Source organism: Oryx dammah, unplaced genomic scaffold (genome assembly GCF_014754425.2).
Source record: "Oryx dammah isolate SB20612 unplaced genomic scaffold, SCBI_Odam_1.1 HiC_scaffold_1, whole genome shotgun sequence".
In the NCBI taxonomy this organism is placed as follows: Eukaryota; Metazoa; Chordata; class Mammalia; order Artiodactyla; family Bovidae; genus Oryx; species Oryx dammah.
In genome coordinates this window covers 46,237,752-46,262,582 of record NW_024070185.1, presented here as the reverse complement: position 1 = coordinate 46,262,582, position 24,831 = coordinate 46,237,752, and the positions used below count along the sequence as shown (strand labels likewise).

The following is a 24,831-nucleotide window of genomic DNA, read 5'->3' as shown; positions in this document are numbered from 1 at the left end:
AGCAGCCTGCAAATGGAGACCAGAGGAAAGGCTAAGAGGGAGCAGCAAAAGCAGAGAGTGTTATGGAAGTCAAGGGCAGAGTGTGCTTCAGAAGGACAGAGTGAAAGGCAATGCCTAGTATAACTGAGGGACTAAGGAAGATAAGGACTTGGAAGCATTCACTCAGTTTATCAAGACAGACATCATTTGCATCACTGATCAAAGCTGTTTTAGAAGCCAAATGAAGGATCAAGCCACATTTCAATAGGTTGAGGAGGGGAAAAAAGTAGAGATGGCAAGTAGAAACTACCTTTTAGAGGTTTGGCTGAGATGAGAAGGGACATGAGTAGCCAAAGGGAACCATAGTTGGAGGGATTTTTTTCTTCAAAACTGGGAGAGATTTGAGTTTGTTTATGTTTATGGTATAAATGGAATTAGGGATGGTGAGGAGATAATTGATGAAATAAGTCCCAGAGTGGGCCTGTGGTGATGAGACCTAAAGGGGAGATTAACCATCTGTACCCTTGTAACCAAAGGAGAGGAAGAAAAACTATGTAGGCAAAGAGTTGATGGTAGGATGTTGACATTTAGTTGGAGGTTTATCATTTATCACAGAAATAATACTATCAACACTATTGTAGAGCTTAATAAGTATCAGCATCCAACTAAGCACTTTACACAGACAGTCATTTAATTCTCATAATGGCACTCAAAAGTTATTTTTAGTATCCCCGTTTTACTGAGAGAAACTAAACATGATGAAATTAAGTGACTTGTCCAGTGTTACATGACTAATAAATTGTGTGGCTGGGATGTAAGCCTAGGCCAGCCAGCGCCCTTGATCATATCTTTACTTATTCTGCAATATTGCTTCTCCATATACGAGCAACTGTCATTTATTTGAGTTCATATGTGGATTGTTTCCTGAGTTTTATATCTCACTGAACCCTAAAAATGCCCCAATGAGGTGGCCTATAATCATAATAATCTCCATTTACAAATAGAGACACTGACACACAGATAGTAAATAACCTGCTTAAAGTCAACCAACTGGGAAGTGTGTAAGCACAGGAGTCAGCTAATCTGCTGAATGAGGATATAGTGTTTGGGGTCAGATATATGAGGAGAGTGGAGGATGGTAGTCATTGCCCCAGTGGAGAACAGGAGCCAGGACTAATCGGGGCCCAGAGATGGAATGCTAGGCAATTCAGAGGACTCAGAGTCACTAGAAGTCATGAAATTGTGATGCATCAGTGAATCCAGCATAGAGGAAAAAGAATATGTTTTTAAATCTCAAAGAAGATAATAACAATACACTATTATATTAGCTATCTATCACTGTATAACAGATTACCTCAAAACTTAATGGCTTAAGACATATTCATTATCTCACAGTTTCTGAAGATCAGAAATTTGTGAATGGCTTACTTAGGTAGTTCTGAGTTGGGGTCTCTCTTAAGGTCACAGTCAAGTTGTAAGCTGAGGCTGCATCATCTAAAGGCTTGAATGGGGCTGGAGTGCCTTCTTCCAAGATGACTCATGGCTTTTGGGGAGACTTCTCACCATGTCGACCTATCCAGAAGGGTGCCTTATTGATGGCACCTGGCTCACCCCAGAGTAAGTGATTCAAGAGAGAGCAAAGAGGAAGCCCCTTATGACCTAGTTTTGGAAGCCACACACCATCCTTTTTGATTCTATGAATGCTTAGAAGTGAGTCATTGAATCCAGCCATATTAAGGAAAGATTTTCAAAGAATTTCTAAATATATTTTAAAATCACCCCAACTGATACATGGTGATTTCTAAAGCAAGGCACCCCTTTCAAAACTTAAGGTCTTTTCCCACAACCAATAAGCCCTGTGTCTGAGTGGTACACATTCCCCCCTCAGGACAGGGCAAAAGGAGGTGAGCCTATTTGAGCAGAAAGCCTGAAATGTGGATGTGCAACTCTCTGAAGCCCATGAGTTGAACACATTTTCAAAGTGCTATAAAATGATGCATTTGTTTTCCTGTGGATTTTAGTGGGAGTCAAGCAGCTAAAGTATCTGGGCATTCTTTACAGATGGATTTCTGGGTTTGCTGGTTTCTTGTTTGGATTGCAGAGCTGAGAAATAGTGTCTGGGTTTCAGTGTGACCCTGCTTTATACCTAGACTTACAGCTGAGTTGCCTGAATAGGAAACAACAAGCCAGTGCCCTGTTAGCTCAGACTTCCCTGTAATTTTAAGGATGCACTGTGCCTTTCTTTTTTTCTTTAATATCATTCTCTCAGTCCCCTTACTTCTTTATCTCAGACACAGAGGTCGTTTCCCACTGCTCTGCGGTATGCTCTTTTCTCTCCCAGAAATGCATGCCTGATCCTAAGAGAACCCTGCTGCTCCTTTTGTTTCTCTCTCTCCAAAGCACAAACCCCATTTTGCTGCTGCTGCCTTTCCTGACCTCTGTCTACTATCTAGTTCTAGAGGCCTCATCTGGAAATAATAGGATCAGCTGTCAGAAGGGTTTTAATGCCTGGCTGAGTCACTGACAAAAATGTCCAACAGCAAAACCAACCATAGTATCGTTTAGAAATTTAAAATCAGGCTGGGTCCTCTGTCTTTCCTCTAAATGTCTCCTGTCCTGTAAAGGAAATTAAGGTCCACATGTGATTTAGAGGGAACAGTGTGCTTAGCGGGGCAGATTTGGCCAAGACATTCCACATCTCTGAGGCGCTATAGTTTTGTCTTTAGAATAAGCATGAAATGGATTAATCCACTTAAAAGTGTCTATCACAGTGCCTGGCATGCAATAAGCGATAAAAAGAATGCTAATTTTCTTCCTGTAAAAATTATAATCATGGTGCTAGTAGGAGGGAAAGGGTGATTCAGTGGGCTATACTTCCCCTACCCTGTTATTGCCTGCACAGGTTGATACACACCTCACCGGGTAATAAGGTCTGGGATTGCAGAAGGCTTGTGATTGATGACTCAAAAACCTGATTTAGCTCAATTCAGTTCTATTCAGGAAAGAAGTCACAGATACCTAAACGACTCTTGCATTGTGGAAAGCACCACAAAATGGAAGAGATCCCCAAGATTTGAGCAAACTACTTTTTTTGTAGCCAAAACACATAGCAAGGCATTGTTCTGTACTAACTTGGGAAAGGCAAGTAGATTTTTTAATACAGACTGTTCTGATTCAACTTTAGAGATAGAAAGCCTTTAGAATTTATAGTCAAGTCCTCTACCTTACAGATGAGAAACTACTATCCAAAAAGTTTATTTTGATGAATATATTTTGAACATTTATTTCAGATATTACTTAGATGCAAGATTATGTCTCTTTAAGCCAGTCCAGTACTTACCACATACATTTCCTAGAGAAATTCTGAGTGTGTGAATGAATGAGTGAATATGTTAGGTAGTTACAATAGGAAAAAAGGAGTCCAAAATGCCAGTGGATAAAAGACAAAGGAGAGAGAAGCATGAAAATGGAACAAAGGAAGGTCCGAGGCAGGAGTGAGAACCTCAGGTGAAACAAACAGCCCTCCTGGCTAGCCTAATTTAATAGGGCAGGCTCAGGGGGATGAGAAAAAAACATAAAAAGAGGAGCCAAAGTTGAACCCCTCGATTTTTTTGGTTGACCCGCCCTCACGCCTCAAGTATGTATTTTCCGTTGCCTGCCAAATAAAACTGAGCAGCAACCAAACTGTAACACTGGTCCACCATTTCAAATTTTTGCTGCAGTGAGACAGAACTGGGGAAATTACACACTCCCCCGACAAATAAACTGAAAGACTTGCCCAGGGTAACAAATTAGTAATTACAGGAACTACAACTTAAAGTTCCATCTCCTGACTTCCTACTAGGTACTCCCAGGTGAGACCAGAACGTGCATAAAAATAGCTAGGAAAATTCCAGCCAGTGCCCTATATCAACTCCCACATGACTGATTTAAACCTATCCAAGTAGAACAGATGCTCCTGAACGATGTTCAATTCTTCCACAGTGTCTCTAGATCAGTTCTCTCCTGACAATGATAATGGCCCTACAAATGTCCTATATAAAGACCCTCCACCTCATTAACTCCTTGAGCAATTTCTGTTACATTCCCTCTTTGTTGAAAAGTCAAGATACACAGAAGCCTTGGAACCAGACATTACCAAGCAGCCAATACAAAGTGGTGTACAGTAGATTAATGAATGACATACTAAGTATCGAAAATCCATTTCTGTGCAGATTTCCCTTCTATGTATAGATACCACTGTCGTTACCAGTCATGAAGATCACTTGATATGTAGACCTTTCAGACACCATTCACCCTTCTAGACACAGATTCCTCATTTGAAATGCAAAACAGAATATTATTCAGTTCTCTCAAGGGTGGTATATAACATGTACCATCCTGTATTCTTAGGAGAGAAAATGATCTGTTATACACAATCAATACTGCAGAACATTAGAGTTTGATTCTCCCAGGAAACACTGGCTGAGAAATGTGCTGGAGTAATCTGTATACCTACAGGTCAAAATTGTTCTTGCTATACACACACGCACATGCCCATACACACGTCTCCAAAAACATCCTCTTTTTATGAGCTCTTAACAATAAAAATGATGCATTACCTCCAGAATTTTGTCAGAGGGAAAAATTCATTTGTATTCATGTGCTACAAAGACATTATTTTTTTCTATTTGAAAAACATAACAGGAAGATCAGCATATCTTTTGTAGATATGCAAATTGTAAGTTGAACAAAAATAGACTGCTGGTATGTTTGTTATGAGGAATATTAAGTAGATTTTGTAAAAAAGTTGGACCCAAGTGCATTCCTCTGAAGTATTTAGGAAGTTATTTCCAACTCTGCATTTAATCAGCAAACATTTCCAGAATATCACCATCTTAAATGACCTGCTGCTAGGTCACTTCAGTCGTGTCTGACTCTGTGCGACCCCAGAGGTGGCACCTCACCAGGCTCTTCTGTCCTTGGGATTCTCCAGGCAAGAACACTGGAGTGGGTTGCCATTTCCTTCTCCAATGCATGAGAGTGAAAAGTGAAAGTGAAGTCCCTCAGTCGTGTCCAACTCTTTGCAACCCGATGGACTACAGCCCACCAGGCTCCTCTGTCCATGGGATTTTCCAAGCAAGAGTACTGGAGTGGGGTGCCATTGCCTTCTCTGCTTAAATGACTTACGAGGACATAAAAAGAAAAAAAACACTTGCATATTTTAAGCAACTGATTACTAATTTGTTTTCTTTACTTATATTGATTAGCTTAAATACCTGTGTTAAACAGAAATCAATGATTTGTCTCCCATCATTTCATTTTGGTCACTAGTTTGCAATTGGAAAATCAGTTTATAGTTGGTAAAATAAAGCCCAACTTGACAGGGAATTCACATTTGTAGATTGCCTGAAAAATCTACCAGGCATAGTGCGAGTTACTTATAGTAACTGTACTTGCCAGTTACACTATAATCTTATCTAATCCCCATGAGGTAAGCAGTTTTATCATTTCCCTTTTACAGATTAAAAATGTGAGACTCATATTCACACACTGTTGATAGAACTGGGATTCAAAGAAATTTCCATGCTCTAAATGTTCATGATTGTTCTAGGAGTCAACATACCTTCCTCCAGTGATGACTAGAAAATAATTAAGGACATTTAACTTATTTTTTTTACTTATATCCTCTATTATTCAGCAGAAAGAAATCTTTGCCAAAATATAACCACATCTTAACATAAGATTCAAAGAAACAGGAGCAGTAAAATGAAGAAATTAAAATTCATGAGTGACACTGTAAACTTGACCCTCCTATCATAACTAATTTAGATGTTTAATATTTCTAAAGAGCTGATGCACCATGTTTCACAAGAAAAGAAAGTAAAAACTCCAGAGACTGAAGTACCAATGTCCTTGGAATATTGTGGTAGGGGAAACAGATATATAGAATATCAAAGTGAAGCTGCTCAGTCATGTCTGACTCTTTGCGACCCCATGGACTGTAGCCTGCCAGGCTCCTCTGTCCATGGGATTTTCCAGGCAAGAATACCGGAGTGGGCTGCCATTTTCTTCTCCAGGGGATCTTCCCAACCCAGGGATTGAACCTGGGTCTTCCGCATTGTAGGCAGACGCTTTTACCGTCTGAGCCACCAGGGAAGTATACAGAATATAGTCAGATGATTTAATTATGTTCTTTTAATCTCAGGTCATGGAAATTATGTCAGGTTGCCCGGAAGCATTTTCACTCCTTTATTCATTTGAACTGTTCAACTTCAGTTTCTTCAGCATTACTGGTTGGGGCATAGACTTGGATTACGATTATACTGAATGGTTTGCCTTGGAAACGAACAGAGATCATTCTGTCGTTTTTGAGATTGCATCCAAGTACTGCATTTCAGACTCTTTTGCTGACCATTATGGCTACTCCATTTCTTCTGAGGGATTCCTGCCAACAGTAGTAGATATAATGGTCATCTGAGTTAAATTCACCCATTCCTGTCCATTTTAGTTTGCTGATTCCTAGAATGTCGATGTTCACTCTTGCCATCTCTTGTTTGACCACTTCCAGTTTGCCTTGATTCATGGACCTAACATTCTAGGTTCCTATGCAATATTGCTCTTTACAGCATCAGACTTTGTTTCTATAACCAGTCACATCCACAGCTGGGTATTGTTTTTGCTTTGGTCCATCCCTTCTTTCTTTCTGGAGTTTTTTCTCCACTGATCTCCAAGTAGCATATTGGACACCTACTGACCTGGGGAGTTCCTCATTCAGTCTCCTATCATTTTGCCTTTTCATACTGTTCATGGGGTTCTCAAGGCAAGAATACTGAAGTGGTTTGCCATTCCCTTCTCCAGTGGACCACATTCTGAAGTTGAATGGTTCTATGAAGAGCTACAAGACCTTTTAGAACTAACACCCAAAAAGAGATGTCCTTTTCATTATAGGGGACTGGAATGCAAAAGTAGGAAGTCAAGAAACACCTGGAGTAACAGGCAAATTTGGCCTTGGAATATGGAATGAAGCAGGGCAAAGACTAATAGAGTTTTGCCAAGAAAATGCACTGGTCATAGCAAACACCCTCTTCCAACAACACAAGAGAAGACCCTACACATGGACATCACCAGATGGTCAACACCGAAATCAGATTGATTATATTCTTTGCAGCCAAAGATGGAGAAGCTCTATACAGTCAGCAAAAACAAGACCTGGAGCTGACTGTGGCTCAGATCATGAACTCCTTATTGCCAAATTCAGACTTAAATTGAAGAAAGTAGGTAAAACCACTAGACCATTTAGGTATGACCTAAATCAAATCCCTTATGATTATACATTGGAAGTGAGAAATAGATTTAAGGGCCTAGATCTGATAGATAGAGTGCCTGATGAACTATGGATGGAGGTTCATGATATTGTAGAGGAGACAGGGATCAAGACCATCCCCATGGAAAAGAAATGCAAAAAAGCAAAATGGCTGTCTGGGGAGGCCTTACAAATAGCTGTGAAAAGAAGAGAAGTGAAAAGCAAAGGAGAAAAGGAAAGATATAAGCATCTGAATGCAGAGTTCCAAAGAATAGCAAGAAGAGATAAGAAAGCCTTCTTCAGCGATCAATGCAAAGAAACAGAGGAAAAGAACAGAATGGGAAAGACTAGAGATCTCTTCAAGAAAATTAGAGATACCAAGGGAACATTTCATGCAAAGATGGGCTCGATAAAGGACAGAAATGGTATGGGCCTAATGAAAGCAGGAGATATTAAGAAGAGGTGGCAAGAATACACAGAAGAACTGTACAAAAAATATCTTCATGACCCAGATAATCACGATGGTGTGATCACTAATCTAGAGCCAGACATCCTGGAATGTGAAGTCAAGTGGGCCTTAGAAAGCATCACTACAAACAAAGCTAGTGGAGGTGATGAAATTCCAGTGGAGCTATTTCAAATCCTGAAAGATGATGCTGTGAAAGTGCTGCACTCAATATGCCAGCAAATTTGGAAAACTCAGCAGTGGCCACAGGACTGGAAAAGGTCAATTTTCATTCCAATCCCAAAGAAAGGCAATGCCAAAGAATGCTCAAACTACTGCACAATTGCACTCATCTCTTTACACGCTAGTAAAGTAATGCTCAAAATTCTCCAAGCCAGGCTTCAACAATATGTGAACCGTGAACTTCCAGATGTTCAAGCTGGTTTTAGAAAAGGCAGAGGAACCAGAGATCAAATGGCCAACATCTGCTGGATCATGGAAAAAGCAAGAGAGTTCCAGAAAAACATCTATTTCTGCTTTATTGACTATGCCAAAGCCTTTGACTGTGTGGATCACAGTAAACTGTGGAAAATTCTGACAGACATGGGAATACCAGACCACCTGACCTGCCTCTTGAGAAACCTATATACAGGTCAGGAAGCAACAGTTAGAACTGGACATTGAACAACAGACTGGTTCCAAATAGGAAAAGGAGTACGTCAAGGCTGTATATTGTCACCCTGCTTATTTAACTTCTATGCAGAGTACATCATGAGAAACGCTGGACTGGAAGAAACAAGCTGGAATCAAGATTGCCGGGAGAAATATCAGTAACCTCAGATATGTAGACAACACCACCCTTATGGCAGAAAGTGAAGAGGCACTAAAAAGCCTCTTGATGAAAGTGAAAGAGAAGAGTGAAAAAGTTGGCTTAAAGCTCAACATTCAGAAAACGAAGATCATGGCATCTGGTCCCATCACTTCATGGGAAATAGATGGGGAAACAGTGGAAACGGTGTCAGACCTTATTTTGGGGGGGCTCCAAAATCACTGCAGATGGTGACTGCAGCCACAAAATTAAAAGATGCTTATCCTTGGAAGAAAAGTTATGACCAACCTAGATAGCATATTCAAAAGCAGAGACATTACTTTGCCGACCAAGGTCCATCTAGTCAAGGCTATGGTTTTTCCTGTGGTCACGTATGGATGTGAGAGTTGGACTGTGAAGAAGGCTGAGCACCGAAGAATTGATGCTTTTGAACTGTGGTGTTGGAGAAGACTCTTGAGAGTCCCTTGGACTGCAAGGAGATCCAACCAGTCCATTCTGAAGGATATTAACCCTGGGATTTCCTTGGAAGGAATGATGCTAAAGCTGAAGCTCCAGTACTTTGGCCACCTCATGCGAAGAGTTGACTCATTGGAAAAGACTCTGATGCTGGGAGGGATTAGGGGCAGGAGGAGAAGGGGACGACAGAGGATGAGATGGTTGGATGGCATCACGGACTCGATGGACGTGAATCTGAGTGAACTCCGGGAGTTCATGATGGACAGGGAGGCCTGGCGTGCTGCAATTCATGGGGTCGCAAAGAGTCGGACACAACTGAGCGACTGAACTGAACTGAACTGAACTGAACTGAACTGATTCATTTGAAAATATCAGTTTCACTTATGATCTTTAATTAGGTTCCCAAGAATAGAAAACATGCCCTGTATCTCTGCTAGAACGTGTCTAGGGTTCACCATCATTAACCTCTAGAAAATCTACATGCCCCTCACAGAACTGCTTTGGGGTGCCCTCTTTCTTGGCATGGAGCCTTGGAGAACTGCTGTTAGGAAAGAGACAACAGTAACCTCAAGTGTTTTCTCTTATCCAAAAGTACAATGCATAGGCACTTTAAGAATTGGAGAAAGTCTTCTGCTAAGTCTTTTTCAACAAAGCATTAATATTTATTAACTTGCACTCTGCAGTAGAATGAATGTTTTATGATCAAAAACAAGTAACAACAAAATGGAAATTTTAATCACAAGTGACCTACTCTTTCTGTGATAAAGAACTCAGGATGGGGTTAGCCAACCACTCTCTCTGTAATTCAGGGGTGAGGGGACTCTCATTCACTCATCTAGACAAAAGAGTAATTGAATACTGCTCCATGTGATTACTAGAAACAATAATCACAAATTTATGGGCTTCCTTTATCAATGAGAGCCAACAAGAATGAAGCCATGAATTAATGTTAAATTATGCTATATTTACAAATAAAGACATTTAAAAGGACTGAAGGATATTTCAAAAGCTCAGAATTACCCATTTTAAATTTAGATTAGATCAATTCCCAAACAATTCAGATAAGAGAGAGTTTTTAATTTTCAACTGTCTCAAGTTTTATTTAAATTAATTCATTCACTGTTCATTGAGTAGATTCTGTGTGCCAGGAACATAGAAATGTGGGGTTTTGAATCAGCATCAAGGTGTAAAATATGACTTTTATGAGATCTTTTCTACTAACACTGTCTTTATTAAATCACTTTGTAATTCCTTTATCAAACTACTCAATCTTACTACAGCTTTTCCTGATGAGTTATTTCATACCAAAAATGAACAAGAGCATCTCAACTCTATAATTAATGTATATACTGCATAAAGGCACAGAAATAAAAGCCCCTTCTCATTTATTTCTGTCTTGTCAATTTCAGTGATTCAATACAGAGATAACTGTATGGAGTTTGTATAACAATGAGTTTGTTGAATGTCCCTTTTCATAGTCTTGAGTGAAGTTTTTACCTAAATATTCTAATACATCATTTCGTTTCCATTGTGTCTAAAAAGTTTGGGAAGGGGGAATGAATAACCATGGATTTTGGAATCAGGCAGACCTGTATGTGAATTCTGGTTCTGTGTGTAGCAAACTCTTGTAAAACCTATGTCATCTCCATCTCTGTCCTCATATACACAATAAAAATGACAGCATCTACCTTGCATGATTGTTTCAAGGAGGATAGATAATGTATAAAGCAACTAGTTGACAATAGGTTTTGTTTTTCTTTTTAGATCAAAAGTCTAAAAGACTATACTAAGCGTTGTTCTGTTTTAGGTAGTATAATTCACCATGAAATTAAGATAACACAACCAAAAACTACAACAGAGATGAACATTTTAAACCTGATTTATATTCATCTCATGGGACAGTTATTTTTACATTCAGCGTTTCCACTTAAGGTGTCTAATAAGAACAGTGTAGATTTTTAAATAATAGACCTTCAGATTGCTGAATGAGAGCAGTCACTCCTACTCAATTCCCTACCCTCCATCCCTAACCCTCCACTATACTCCCGAATCATGCCTGCTCTTCTGTGCCTGTTAGAGTGTGGACACGATAGAAGAAACATAGAAACAAAATAAACCTAAAAATTATTTTTGGTTCATCAGCATGTATAAATAATCAACTTCAAAATGAAACAGACATTCACATGCCAGTTTTTGAGAACAATAAAATCACAAACTCTTTTGTATAAATCCAAAAACTAAATAAATACATAATCCTTTAAGCATAATCATGCTTTGAATAGAACATTTACTATAAATCTTGCTTCTACCTGAAAATTAAAAAGAGGCTATAGACTATTCTTTCACTGTCCCAAAGAATTTATTTCACTTCCCTCTCTCTCTTTCCTGTCTGTCTGATTCTCCTTTTCATATTTAGTACTCTTTTCTCTGACTTCTGTCCCTTCCTTTTGAAATTCTACAGGTGGTCCGGCCGTATCAGACCATGTCCAATCCCATGAGCAAGCTCACTGTTCTCAACAGTATGCATTCCCACTTCATTCTGGCCGACAATGGGACCACTGGAAAGTATGGAGCAGAGGTGAAGCTTAGGAGACAACTGGAAAAGCATATTTCACTCCAGAAGATAAACACAAGTAAGTCTACTGCTGTCTACTCATGCCTCATAGCAAATAGGATAAAAGTGAGGAAATTTCAAATGCAGACCATTATTTCTACGTGGCTAATGGTTAGAATTAGAGAAAGTCACCTAGAGGGGGATGATTGGAGTCTCAGGAAGTGATTACACAATTAGTGGACTCAAGCTCACTCATTATGTGTGAAATATCCAACCCCATCTGGAGTTTATAAATACAGATAAGACTTTCTTTCCAAACTTTTTTCTAATCCTTTACACAATGCTCTAAGGAGGGAAAGCACCCTGGAGAAATTTTTTCCACTTATTAAGCTATTTTGGTTGGCTAAAAGAAAAGAAAACAGTTTTTGATCTTAGCATAGATCTGGCTGTGCAAAGGCATTTCAAGGGAACTGACACTCTCTAAACTAAAGCATAATGTCTAACCATCTTGATGAAACTTTAATTATGTCTCTTAATTTTATGTATGTATTCATTCACTGTCTCTAGATACCTACATATTTAGATATATGTGTGTATTTATAGGTACCATGTAATACTTAGCCTATGGTTACACTAAAATTATCTAAGTACTTATGTGTTCTATGCAATTTTATTATGTACCCATTTAACTATAGAAGGTAGCATTGTAAAAACAATGATGCTCCTGAAATCACTAAATGGCTTTCATTTAAATATAATAGAGATATATAAACAATCTACTGTCCTTCCTCACAAAATAAATTCATTTAGTTTTCACAAAGTAACACATAGCTTCATGGCAGATTCAGATTTTGTGGTAACTGTGTGTTCCATCAGGGAAACTTGGCTTTAATTGATTGAACTTTCAAAGCCTGCTGTTCCAAATAATAAAAGATTTTCTTTGGCCCAGTAAGTTTTCAGAAGTTCAATGTAACACAATTCAACAGATCCAAATGGCTTTTCTCATCTCTCGTCTTTTCTCTGCATCATCCAGAATAGATTGTGCTTGCTGTCACCACCTTCCTTCCCGGGACTGGGATGCCAGACCTGTCAGACCATAACTTGTCTTCCCTATAGTCTGTTTTCTGGTTCCACCTTTTACTACTTTACCACCTTTTACTACTGTTTTAACAGTCAAATTTCATACCTTCATCTTTTTCACAGAGAAGTCTGAAATAATAAATTGTGATGTAGGCCTGAAGTCAAAATTATATTAGAAAACTCTCTTCTATCTAAGAAACTTCAATAGTCTTTGGAAAGAGAAAGCACAGGATTACCCAAAGGTAACCATCTTTGGGGGGGAAAAAAGAGTAGAAAAGACTAGCAAATCCATCCAGAAACCAGCAGAGATCAAAATTAAAAAAGCACTATTGCCAATGGGTGGTTGTTATACTGAAATTGAATTTTATTATAATTGATAGAAAAGCAAATCTTATCTAATTAATGTTATCTATTTAGGTTTTCATAGGCTATAGGATTACTTTTTTTTTTATACCAGCAGGTTAAGAAGGAACCTAAATAGGAATAACCTGAAAGCTGAAGGAGATGGAAGCAGGGTAGACAAAGAACAAATGCAGGGTCAAGTTCAGTGCTTAGTAATGAGACCAAATTTGTCCAGACACACAAAGCATGCCATCGTGTCAGGTCCTGATGGCAGCTGGGCCAGATATATTCATTAGTTGTGAAGAGAGCTAGGCATGTAGTTGTGTAAATTGTATTCTTAACTATGGAGGTGCCAGCAGGAGCTAAAACCTAGCCAGGGCTGTGTGTGCCAAACCCTGTACCTTACAGGCTGCCTGAGGAAAGATACTCTTTTCTAATTGGTCATTCCAGACAAGGCACCCTTTTTTAATTTGGAGATGCACCTTTCTCCAAAGCTCCCAGAGGTGCTATCTGTGGGGATGGCCCTGCAGAGGAGGCTTGTGGACAGTGGCTGGGCCTCCATAAGGAGCAGAGCCCAGCAGCATAGAGTTGAAGAGCAGGCCAAGTCTTGTGGCATCAGGGATTCTGGAGAAGCCAGGACACCATGTACACGCCTCATGCCATTCATGTGACACTGGACCCTTGCAAGCATATCAAGGCAGGTAGTGACATGCGCACATGTTGACAAGTGGAGTCCCGGTCAGGGGTCTAGGCCACAAAGTAGGGAATAAGCACAGATCCAGGTTCCAAGCTGAAAGACAGGTCAGAGAAGCTGGCTTGAGACTCCTGAAAGGCTTCAAGTCCACAAATAAGATTGGACCTCAGATCTGGGATAGAGGCCGAGCCCCTTGTTTAGGCTAAATGATAGTCGCTGGAACGGAATGGGGGTAGGGAGAGGCAAATAGTCATTTCATTCATCATAATTTATAAACATAATTTTCCTCCTTGTTTTGGGGACTGTATTTGAGGCTTTAAGAAATCCACAGGCTTCCATTCAATGCAAATAATTCAATGAGAAAAAAAGGATTAAAGATGCCCAGAGGAGATCCCTGAAGTTACAAGAAGTTAAAAGGCTCAGGACCAAGAATTTGCCACAAGTTGTAGTGAATGATGCTATGAGTTAGCTCTTCTACCAGTTCTATCCCTGAACTTGGTAGTGGGAGGATGGCCAACTTATTCAGTTTTCCAGGGACTTTCTTAGGTTTATCGTTGAAAGTTCCATGTCCCTGGACACTGTGTTTGTCTCAGGCAAACACAGATTGTACATCACCCTCCATATCAGACTCATGAGTCATTAGCTCTACTTCCCTTTTCACTGCATTTACCCCACAAAGCAGGGAAGGAACAACAAGGAGCTCAGAGCTTAAGGAGTAACCCAGACTTCTGGAAGTAAAGAAAGACCTTGAGATGTCCATTCAGTTAGGAGCAAAGCAAAGTGCCCACTAAGAACCCGGAAGTCTCCAGAATAGGACTGACTGAGAAATAAGGGGGGAAAGTTGACCTATTTAAAATAGGAAACAGCAGAAGTAAGAATATAAACTGTTAATGCAATTCTGCTCTCTAATCTGAACACTTTTTTCTTTATAATTAACAATAGTTTGCTTCTTATTAAAAATAAATTTCTATTATATAACTATTCTAAAAATTACATCTTAATTTCCTTCTTCAAAAGTTTAAGAATCTATAATACAACAGGAGAACTCAAATTTAGAAAGCCCTAATTTAGCCTCCTGAAGATTAGACCCTCCACCAAGATACCAGAGTAATACTATCTCCACCTTTTATGCCTAGGATGACTCCAGGGATGTCTGAACACACTCAGCATTTTCCTGATTAAGGTATCATTCCTCCTCATCACTTAGGGGTGACCTACATACCGTAGGAATCTGTTTTCTCACATAAATGACAATCTTCTGAAGAATATTTTCCTTAAACATTAAGTAAATCTTTCTCAAGAGACTTTTAAGCCCGTTCTCATCAACAGGACAATTATGAATGATAACATACTACAAGCACCAGCATCTGAGGCTTTTCTCCGTGCTCTGGCATTCATTATCCCAGCTCTCCCCTCCCCCACTCATTCCGGCTGTCAGCAGTCCTTCCTGAAGTGTTGTCATCGGTTACTGAAGGACTTCTTTCTTTTGAAAGGAGAATCTTTTTGGATGTGAGTGACTGAAGAGCACACTTCCATTTGCAGTTTTCTAAACTTCAGATTTAATGTGCAAAGCCTAAAAAAAAAAAAAAAGAAAACAAATATTTCTTGAACTCTTATTATGTACCAGTCATGATTAAGGTCCAGAAAAGCAGCAGTAGATAATTCATTGAGCCAAGTCAAGAGGGGCAAACAAATTAATAAATAAATAGGTAAATACATGTAGTAAGAAAGCCATTAAGAAAAATAAAACAGAGGAAGGTATATATGTGTTTCTCATGAGTACATGTACCTGCATACATGCACATATGTGTGTCAGGAGGAAAGTTTAGATTAGGTGATCAGGAATGGCCTCTATGATAGTGTAATGTGTAAGCAAAAAATTGAATGAAGTGAGGGAGCCAGCTCTGAAAAGAGCATTCTGGGAAGAGTGAAAGCAAGAACAAAGACCCAGGTCTTTGATGACAAGCTCGATCTTAGGGTTGGAGTTTATTCTAATAGAGTTTTGATCTGGCAAGTTACAGCATCTCCCTAATGGTTTAAAACATCACTCTGCTGTTGTATGTAGAGATCTGACTGACCTGGGGGCAAGATTAAAGGCAGGTAGATGTTTCAGTAGGCTATTATCATAATGCAGGTGAGAGATGACAGTATTTCAAATTAGGATGGTAGTAGAAAAAGTAGTAAAAAGCAGTAGATTCAAATATATACATATGTGGTAAAATATACATAACATAAAATTTACTATTTTAATATTTTTACATATACAGTTCACTGTGTGAAACACATTTACATTGTTGTATAATCATCACCACTATCTATCCTCAGAACTTTTCATCATTCCAAACTGAAACTCTATATGCATTAAACACTGACTCCTCTTTATTCTGTCTCTTCAGTCTCTGCTAACCATGATTCAACTTTATATCTTTATGAATTTGCCTGTTCTAGATACCACATACATGTAGAATCATACAATTTTGGTCCTAAGATATATTTTGAAGGTAGAGCTCAAGAAGAGTTGCTATAAATTGAGTATTCAGGAGAAAGAATAGACACATCGAGGTTACTGCACAGTCATCCTTACAGACGCCAGTGTATTCTTAAAGAACAGGGCTAGTGGGAGCCCCTAATGAGTAAGTTGTTACAGAAAGATAAGGGAGTTGAAAACCAGACTCAAGGGAGCTGAGACAAAGTCCTTGAGAAGGAGGGAGATGATGAGATTCAGTGCACAAATGAAAAATGTGGCCCTGGATAGGACAGGGGGGTTTCATCCTGGGTGGCCAGAGTGAAGGCAGAGTTTATGGGCATAGATGTGGATGGGATGGAACATTTTCTGCTGGGAAGATTGGGTAGTTCTCTATAGATGCCTTCTGTATCTAAAGAAAATAATTCAGGAGATCATTGGCTAAGAGTGCGAAAGGGCAAGGAGTATAGAAGATTAGGGAGGAAAAAAAGAGAAAATTGTAGAGGCCCAGAGAGTGAGCCTCTAGGGAAATGCAGCATTGCTCACTTGGTATTTGTAGTCATAGTTTTACAGAGGCGTGGATCATCATTGTTGTGTGTTTTTTCCCCAGGGATGTTCAGCTTGAGTAGGAAAATAAGCATAGAGTTAGACTGAGAGCCTGTTGGGATTTTGCTAAACAAGTAGAAAAGAGGAAAAGAGAATCAAGGGAGTGAGGCTGTATGCACTCTATATACCCATGCTGCTGCTAAGTCGCTTCAGTCGTGTCTGACTCTGTGTGACCCCACAGACAGCAGCCCACCAGGCTCCCCCGTCCCTGGGATTCTCCAGGCAAGAACACTGGAGTGGGTTGCCATTTCCTTCTCCAATGCATGAAAATGAAAAGTGAAAGTAAAGCCACTCAGTCATGTCCGACTCTTAATGACCCCATGGACTGCAGCCTACCAGGCTCCTCCGTCCATGGGATTTTCCAGGCAAGAGTACTGGAGTGGGGTGCCATTGCCTTCTCCGCTGACTCTCTATAGCCCAGGAGTATTTTCAGTATTTGAATGAAAGCTGTGCTTCCCCACCTATATCTGTGCCCATTCATGACATCATAAAATCATCCATCTAAAAGATCAGAATACGGTGCAGAGAAGTGATTAAAAGAATTCTCAAAGATGACCCACATCTTTAGTTAGTATTCCCAAGCATTATATTAATTTCAGACTTTTGAATAAAAAGCATTCATCATAAACAATCCCTCATATTTATTTTATTGTTGTTCACATATTCATTTAAGTTGAATCAAGTTAGCACAATGCTAGGAATATAGTAGCTATTCAATAAACACATGTTAACTGAAAGACCGAATACCAAGGGACAGCTCCAGAAAGTAACATATAAGTAACCTGATGAGACTTCAAAATCCCAAGCATATTTTCTACCTACATTTTTACTGTTAAAAATTCCCCCCCAAAAAAGAGAGAGAATATTATAATAACCCCTCATAAACTATCATCCACATTCCACATTTATCAGCCCATAGCTTATCTTGTTTTCTTTATGTATGTAACCACCTACCTCTTTCTCTGGATAAGTTTGAAAGAAATCCAAACAGTATATCACTTCATCCATAAATATTTCAGTACCAAAACATTTCTTTAACTTGTGTTGGCCACATATAAGGTAGATTTTTTTAAAGTATTTCCTTAACTCAGTAGCAATATAATGGAAAATATTGATCCAAGAATCCTTTAACAATTCTTTCAAAAAATAAAAATTAAGAACTGTCAATACATTATCACGTGCTAAAATCCATCTAAAATTTTGATAATCATTTTTTAGTCCCAAATTTTGGGACTAAATTTAAACAAGTATTACCTTGCAATTCTTAAAAAGAAAGATAAGAAAAATCCCCAGCAGCTGTGTTTTTCTCTGAAGTGTTTGAAGGGAAGACTATAACTTTTGGAAATAAAGGAAGTCTCTATATTGCCAGTAGTATAAGCTGAGAGTAGCAGGGAGACGGGGGCGGTTCACATCTTCATGGCTCTGTGACCTTAGGCAAATTACTGTATTTCTCTCAGACTTTGTTTCTGTGTCTGTGAATCAGGGATAATAATTTTCCACAGCGTGGTGATTAAACGAGTCAACACGGGAAAGGAGTCTGGCATGTGGCAATTCAGAAACATTGATTACCTTCCTGCCATCTTGATGACACACACAGCAGTTCCCCATGGGAAACCATGTTCTGTGTTGGTATATCCTGATGGGCTGCCATAGGGTCCTACCTGAGACCCAGACCTTCATTCAAAGCCCATCAGAGTCTAGAGTGTTGGTCAGAACATCTTTATCACAAATCAAACCTAGCTCTGCTCATTAAGGAAAAGCCATGTATCCCTGGAATTACATAAAGGGCCCAAAGAAAAAAATGAGGCTCAAAATTATATTCTGAAACATATTAGCAAGACTCTAATAACTCCTTAAAGAATACATTTAAAGTCTTGATTGTTGTAGCAATAAATAGAAAACTTTATTTTCAATATTGTTGAAAATATATTCTAAACTGTAGTTGTTCCTCTTTCCTGAATAAAGAATATAATGGAGAAAATTTAACATTTCTTTAGCGAGTAAAGCTATTCTAGAGTCCTGGAGCAATCATTATGAATGTCAGTTAAGTTTGCTGAGAACTTATTTGGTGGAGGTGTTAGGATTTGGGCTAAATGTGAATTGATTCAGAATATGTAAGATTGGATTTGTATATAAAGTTTCAATTTGGGCCAATATCAGATTTCCTGCTTATAATTTACCATTTGATTTTAAAAGATTGCAGGAAGAGGACAGAAATCTAGTTCTCTTTGTTCTCTGATTGATTAAAGTGTTACTACTTTGTGTTTGAATTTTATTTTAGGTTCAGCTGAATGCAAAGTTTTATTCCGATTACATATCTAATTACACTGTGAACAATAAATTTGTAGGAAATTTCATTATGAGGCTAGAATTTTCCCACTTTGTACTCTTCATATTATAAAGTGAATCTACATCAGAGTTAAGTCCAATCTAAGGGGATGCTGTTCCCCTGGCAGTTGTAGCTATACCTACTCTGCACTATTAATGAATGGGGCTGTCTGGGTAGGTTCAGATTTTTGTAACTGGTGCTTTTGCTACTGTCAGGGTTTTCTTGAAAGAGAATTTGATGTTCTGCATTTTCTTTGCCCCAGAGTAACAACTGACATTTGAGCATAGCCTCATCTAATGAAGCCACCAAGCATACTTTTGTCTAAAGCAGCAGATTAAAATTGGCTTGGCAGTTCTAAGTAAACAAGTAGCAGAAATGATCACAGAATTCATAAAGCACAATCAAATTTGGTATTTGAGGATTTTACTATTTAGAATTCTCTGAAAAAAAAAAAAAAACAGATGTTTTGTTATGCAGTCCCTTGGCCAATATACCTATTTATGCGTGATTCTGTGCTTACACAAACTAACAAAAATAATGACAATAATAATGTCACCCAGTAGCACAGAATGTCATAGGTCTGCTTTATAATGGGAACAGATGTCTCGCTTTCCACTGAGTTGTTTGGTACAGGAGAACCATGAACAGGCCAATCCACAAGTGATTCAACCAAGCTGGTAAAGTCCTATAGGTTCCAGGAGATTTTATTTTAAAAAGGTCACGTCCATGATGTGACGCTTATCAATTTAAAGCATTTTATTTCTGTGAAATTTCCATAATCAGAAAAAGTACTCAGAACTATATTCTTATTCCTTTACCACCATTTCATGGTGATAATTCTTAAAGAGGCCCATAGTAGTTTTCAACTAAGGTGACACTGCCTCCCAGAGGAGGTATTTTAAAATATCGGAGGGATGTGGTTGACAATTTCTGGCACTCCCAAAAGACACAAGGGAGGAGGCAGAAATGTTAATATTCTCATACAGGACAATTTCACATGAAGAATTACCTGGACCAAATGCCAATCACATCTCTTAGAAAATATTACTCTGAGTATATTTCCTTGAGTTTCTTTTTCTTTTTCAAAATCTTTCTAGTACCCAGCACCTAATTCGGCAGGGTCACAGACATCCAAAATACTCTGTCCTATTCTAAAGACATGTAGAAGCAGCAGCAATAGGGAGCCAGTGGTGAGATTTAAAATATTTAACATTCTGTGAAGACTTTAGTATCCTCTATCCACAGCAGAGGCTGGGTGCCAGCCCTGGCCTGTCCTTCAGGTCCTAACATCCCTTGCTATTGGGAAGTTCTCACTTTTATCCAACTTCACCTGCTCTGAATCTATTCTCTTCTGGTTGAAGACCAAAGTCATCATCTGTGTTAGAGCTCTCAGTGTATTTGAAAACTGTAAATGGACTTGAATTGACCTCTTTGCCATAATGGCTCTAAGGAAACTGTTTCATTTGAACAGACATACCAACCTGCTTACCAGCAGAACTGACTCACAAAGTAAATCAGAATTTCTAGTTCAGCAACACCCTCTCTTAGCACCACTGCTTTGTATGTTTCAGGCTCAGTGACTCCAGAAATGTGCTCAATGCTAGGGGCTGTCCTGTCAGAGTCCTTGGTATTCAGAGAAATCCTAGAATCCACAGTTATTAGCTGACTTGGGGACAGAGACAGAGGCCCAGAAATGTGGTTGCTTTACCTGCAGGCCCTTGAAGAGCCTACTCACTAGAATTCATTGCCAAGGGAATATTTTGATGCACCAAGGTCCTAAGAGAATAAAGAGTTTAAAACTGAATACAAAGAGACCTCTAAATTTAATCTATAAATTACTGGGAATTATTTTGGAAATAAAGGCACAGGGCAGTAATATAAGCCTTGAGTGAATGAGTAAAATCATGACATAAAATGCTATAAAGTAGTGCTTTTTATGTCTCTGATTTCCCTGGACTAAACTTATAAGTCCTTAAGTCGTTTCTGACTCTTTGCGACCCCATGAATTGCAACACGCCAGGCTTCCCTGTCCTTCACTATCTCGCTGAGTTTGCTCAAACTCATGTCCTTTGAGTCAGTGATGCCATCCAACCATCTCATCCTCTGTCACCCCCTTCTCCTCTTACCCTCAATACTTCCCAGCATCAGGGTCTTTTCCAATGAGTTGGCTATAGATCTCTTATATGTATTAGTATTTTCATCTTGTTAAATTATGAAGATGACTTACCCTGGAAATTTGACATAGATCATCTAAAGAATATTATTGACATCCTTAATATTTACCAACCTCTCTGACACCAGAACTGGCGTAATATTATGCATAGTAAGTGTTCAGTAAAGAGTTGTTGATTTGGCATTAAATACATTTAAGTGATTTTGACTCATTCATATTTTATAAGAAACATGCAAACTTACAATTTCCAAAAAATTCCAGAAATATTTTGGCAAAAGCAGCATTATTGAAATAAGCAGATAGTTTCCTGGGTAGCTATTTTAAAAGATTTTAGTTATTTATATAGAAATAAATAATTTATGTCATAAATACTACATATATTATTTATTCTTATTATGACTGTTAAGTGAGTCTCATTGTATTGATGCAACACCAAAGACCAGGCCTAAGTGTCAACAATAACAGAGACGGAGGCAGAAGGCAAAGGTGTGAGTTACATCAGAGTTATCTTGGAAGGTTTTCCATTGTGTAGTAGGTTGGATAGAAATACAGTAAGAAGTTGGAATTAGCATGGAACCATCATGTCCCTCACCCATGATTGACACTGCAAACCTAGCGAGACATTTTTCCCACTGAGCCTTGATACAGCTAGGACCATTTCACATTCATGAAGACACAGGTTCTGCTGCTGTAACAATGACTCAAAACAATGGATGCCTCAATAAGACAGAAGTTTGTTCCTTATACATGTGTTATTCTGAACATGAGTCCAGACCTGATGTGGTACCCTCACAGTGTTGAGTACTCAGATATCTTCTCTTTTTTTGCTCCGTACATCCCTATTTTCATGGTCTGTGGGAACACACTACCACATCTAGATTCTGGTCAGAAGGAATCAGGAAAAAGTCGTAACCCTTCCCTTTAAAGGCACAATGAGGAGGTCATATACAGGATTTTTGCTTACATTCTATGTTCACATCTGGCAAAAAGTGGATTCAAAACTGTATCTTAGGCAAACAGCTAAAATTCTATCACTATGAAGGAAGAGAATAGATATCAGAGTACAGTCAGTAGTTTTTGCCACACCTTTCCAGCATAGCATTTCATATGGTTATTAAGAATTGGCTGGAGTTGGCACCTGAGGTAAAGCTTACCTGCCATTCATAAGTAAGATACACCTATATGTTTCAGTGTATTCATTGAGGAGCTTTGTCTATAAATAACATCTGTATTATATGCTTCATCATGTGCCCTTTCACTCTTCACCTCTGTGTTTCTTGGTGATATATAGTTGAAGTTTTGCACTGGCTCTGGAGATTGTAATTTCCCCTTGAAATTGGATTGAGATATACCATCTAAAATTATATACATTATTTTAGACTATATTGATTTAATTAACTTTTTGGGTTAACCCAAACAGATCCTCTTAGCCTCCAACTGATTGCACAGGCTGTGCTGGTATAATTTATATACATTCCATAACAGATCTGTAGCCACATATATTTTGCACATCATTTCTAACCTTTAAATGCCTAAATATTAAAAATAAATAGAACAGATTTTTCTCTGTGTTTCTATGATGTTGTGTTTAATATTTTAAAGATAAAACCTGGGAAATAATTTTCATGTGACCTATACAGGATTATACTCTTGATAACAGGCAGTAGAATGGAGATTGGTCACCCCTCAGATCATTCCTGAGGAGGAAAGTTTGTAACTGAGTCTTGGCCTAGTTGGGGAAAAAAGGATGAAAAATCTTTCTTAAGGAATAAGAGCAACCTATCTTCTCACTCGTTGAGAAAATGTTTGAGATCTGAAAAGCAGATGCGTTTGTTTGGGATTTAAAGCTTGCTTGTTCCAGTTACCCAATTTGACATTCCTACATTTTATAACGCCTAAGTGATAACTAGCAGTTTGGCAAAATATAACTGAAAGGCTCTTGAAACCTGAATGCCTGAAAATATATAATTAAGATATTTGCTGACCCTGACAGTTATAAAAAAATTGATTAGTAGAACTTTGCTTAACAAATGGTAAATGGTCACCTTGTTTTAGAGACTGAAATACATGTGTCATTACTGATCCAACCCTAGTTAGCTTTTCTTTTGATGTTAGTTTTTATTCATAAAACTAAAAAGATAGAACTAAAATAGCTGGGGTTTCTTTTCTATCTTGTTAAGTGAATAAACCTAGGAGAATCTATTTAATAAAACCATAGGCCAGCATTTTGAAAATAGACCTTACCTTTCCTCTGTAGATAATCTTTGTATTGAATGGTTTCTTGGCCTATTTTTGTACTTTGCCTAGTATCTTTTTCCCTCATCTGTTTCTAATACCAGATTCAGAGCTATTGTGAGTTTTTCATTCAGACAGACTGTTTCTGTAGAAAATAGATTCAGTGTTTAGAAACTCCATTAGAAATTAGTATGTTGTTGTTGCTCCATTGCTCAGTCATGTCCGACTCTTTGCAATCGCATGGACTATACAGCACACCAGGCTTCACTGTCCTTCACCATTTCCTGGAGCTTGCTCAAACATATCCATTGAGTCAGTGATGCCATCCAACCATCTCATCCTCTGTCGTCCCCTTCTCCTCCTGCCTTCAATCTTTCCCAGCATCAAGGTCTTTTCCAGTGAGTCAGTTCTTCACATCAGGTGGCCAAAGTTTTGGAGTTTCAGCTTCAGCATCAGTCCTTCCAACAAATATTCAGGACTGATCTCCATTAGGATTGACTGATTTGATCTCCTTGCAGTCCAAGGGACTCTTAAGAGTCTTCTCCAACACCACAGTTCAAAAGCATCAATTCTTTGGCATTCAGCCTTCTTTATGATCCAATTCTCACATTCATGCATGACTACTGGAAAAACAATAGCTTTGACTATACAGACCTTTGTTGGCAAAGTAATGTCTCTGCTTTTTAATACACTGTCTAGTTTCGTCATAGCTTTTTTCCCAAAGAGCAAGCGTCTTTTAATTTCATGGCTGCAGTCACCATCTGCAGTGATTTTGGAGAAATCAAAATAAAGAGAAAGAAAGAAAATTAATAGAAAGAAAATAAAGTCATATATTTCCATTGTTTCCCCATCTGTTTGCCATGAAATAATTGGACAGGATGCCATGATCTTCGCTTTTTGATTGAGTTTTAAACCAGCTTTTTCACTCTCTTCTTTCACCTTTATCAAGAAAATAGTATAAATAAATTCAAAAAACAAATGGAAAAAAGAAAACATTTGCATCCATGACAAAGAGCTCATTTACATAATAAGCAAAGGTCATCTACAAAGCCAAAGGGAAAATCCTGTAAGACAAAGGGCAAAATATATTAACAGGATAATTGAGGGGCAGGGAGGGGGTGTGTGGAGTGCTCAACTTCACTTAAAATTAAAGAAATGAAAGCCAAGCCAACAATGAAATGCTTTCTAACCTATCAGCATGAACGAAAACCAAAGTTAAAATTATCTAGTGTCATTAAGTATGTGTGGAAATCTGTATGGGAGGGTGGACAAATATGGGCAACCTTATTTGGAAGATAATTTGGGTACCCTGTTAAATTTTAATGTACATACGCTTTTTTACTTCTAGGGATTTTTTTAT

The 24,831-nt window shown here is 38.5% G+C and overlaps 1 protein-coding gene and 1 non-coding gene across 8 annotated transcripts in view; one reads left to right on the top strand and one right to left on the bottom strand.

Annotated features, from left to right (window-relative positions):
- Positions 1 to 24,831, top strand: part of TRPM3 (transient receptor potential cation channel subfamily M member 3) — a 614,509-nt gene that overhangs the window by 337,936 nt on the left and 251,742 nt on the right. For all 7 annotated transcript variants that reach the window (XM_040251699.1, XM_040251668.1, XM_040251610.1 and 4 more), the window contains exon 6: positions 11,456 to 11,627. In XM_040251699.1, the coding sequence (XP_040107633.1) occupies positions 11,456 to 11,627 (172 nt within the window). The remainder of the gene's footprint in view (positions 1 to 11,455; positions 11,628 to 24,831) is intronic.
- TRNAC-ACA lies at positions 6,045 to 6,117 on the bottom strand. The gene has a single exon. It is a non-coding gene; the product is annotated as a tRNA-Cys (tRNA).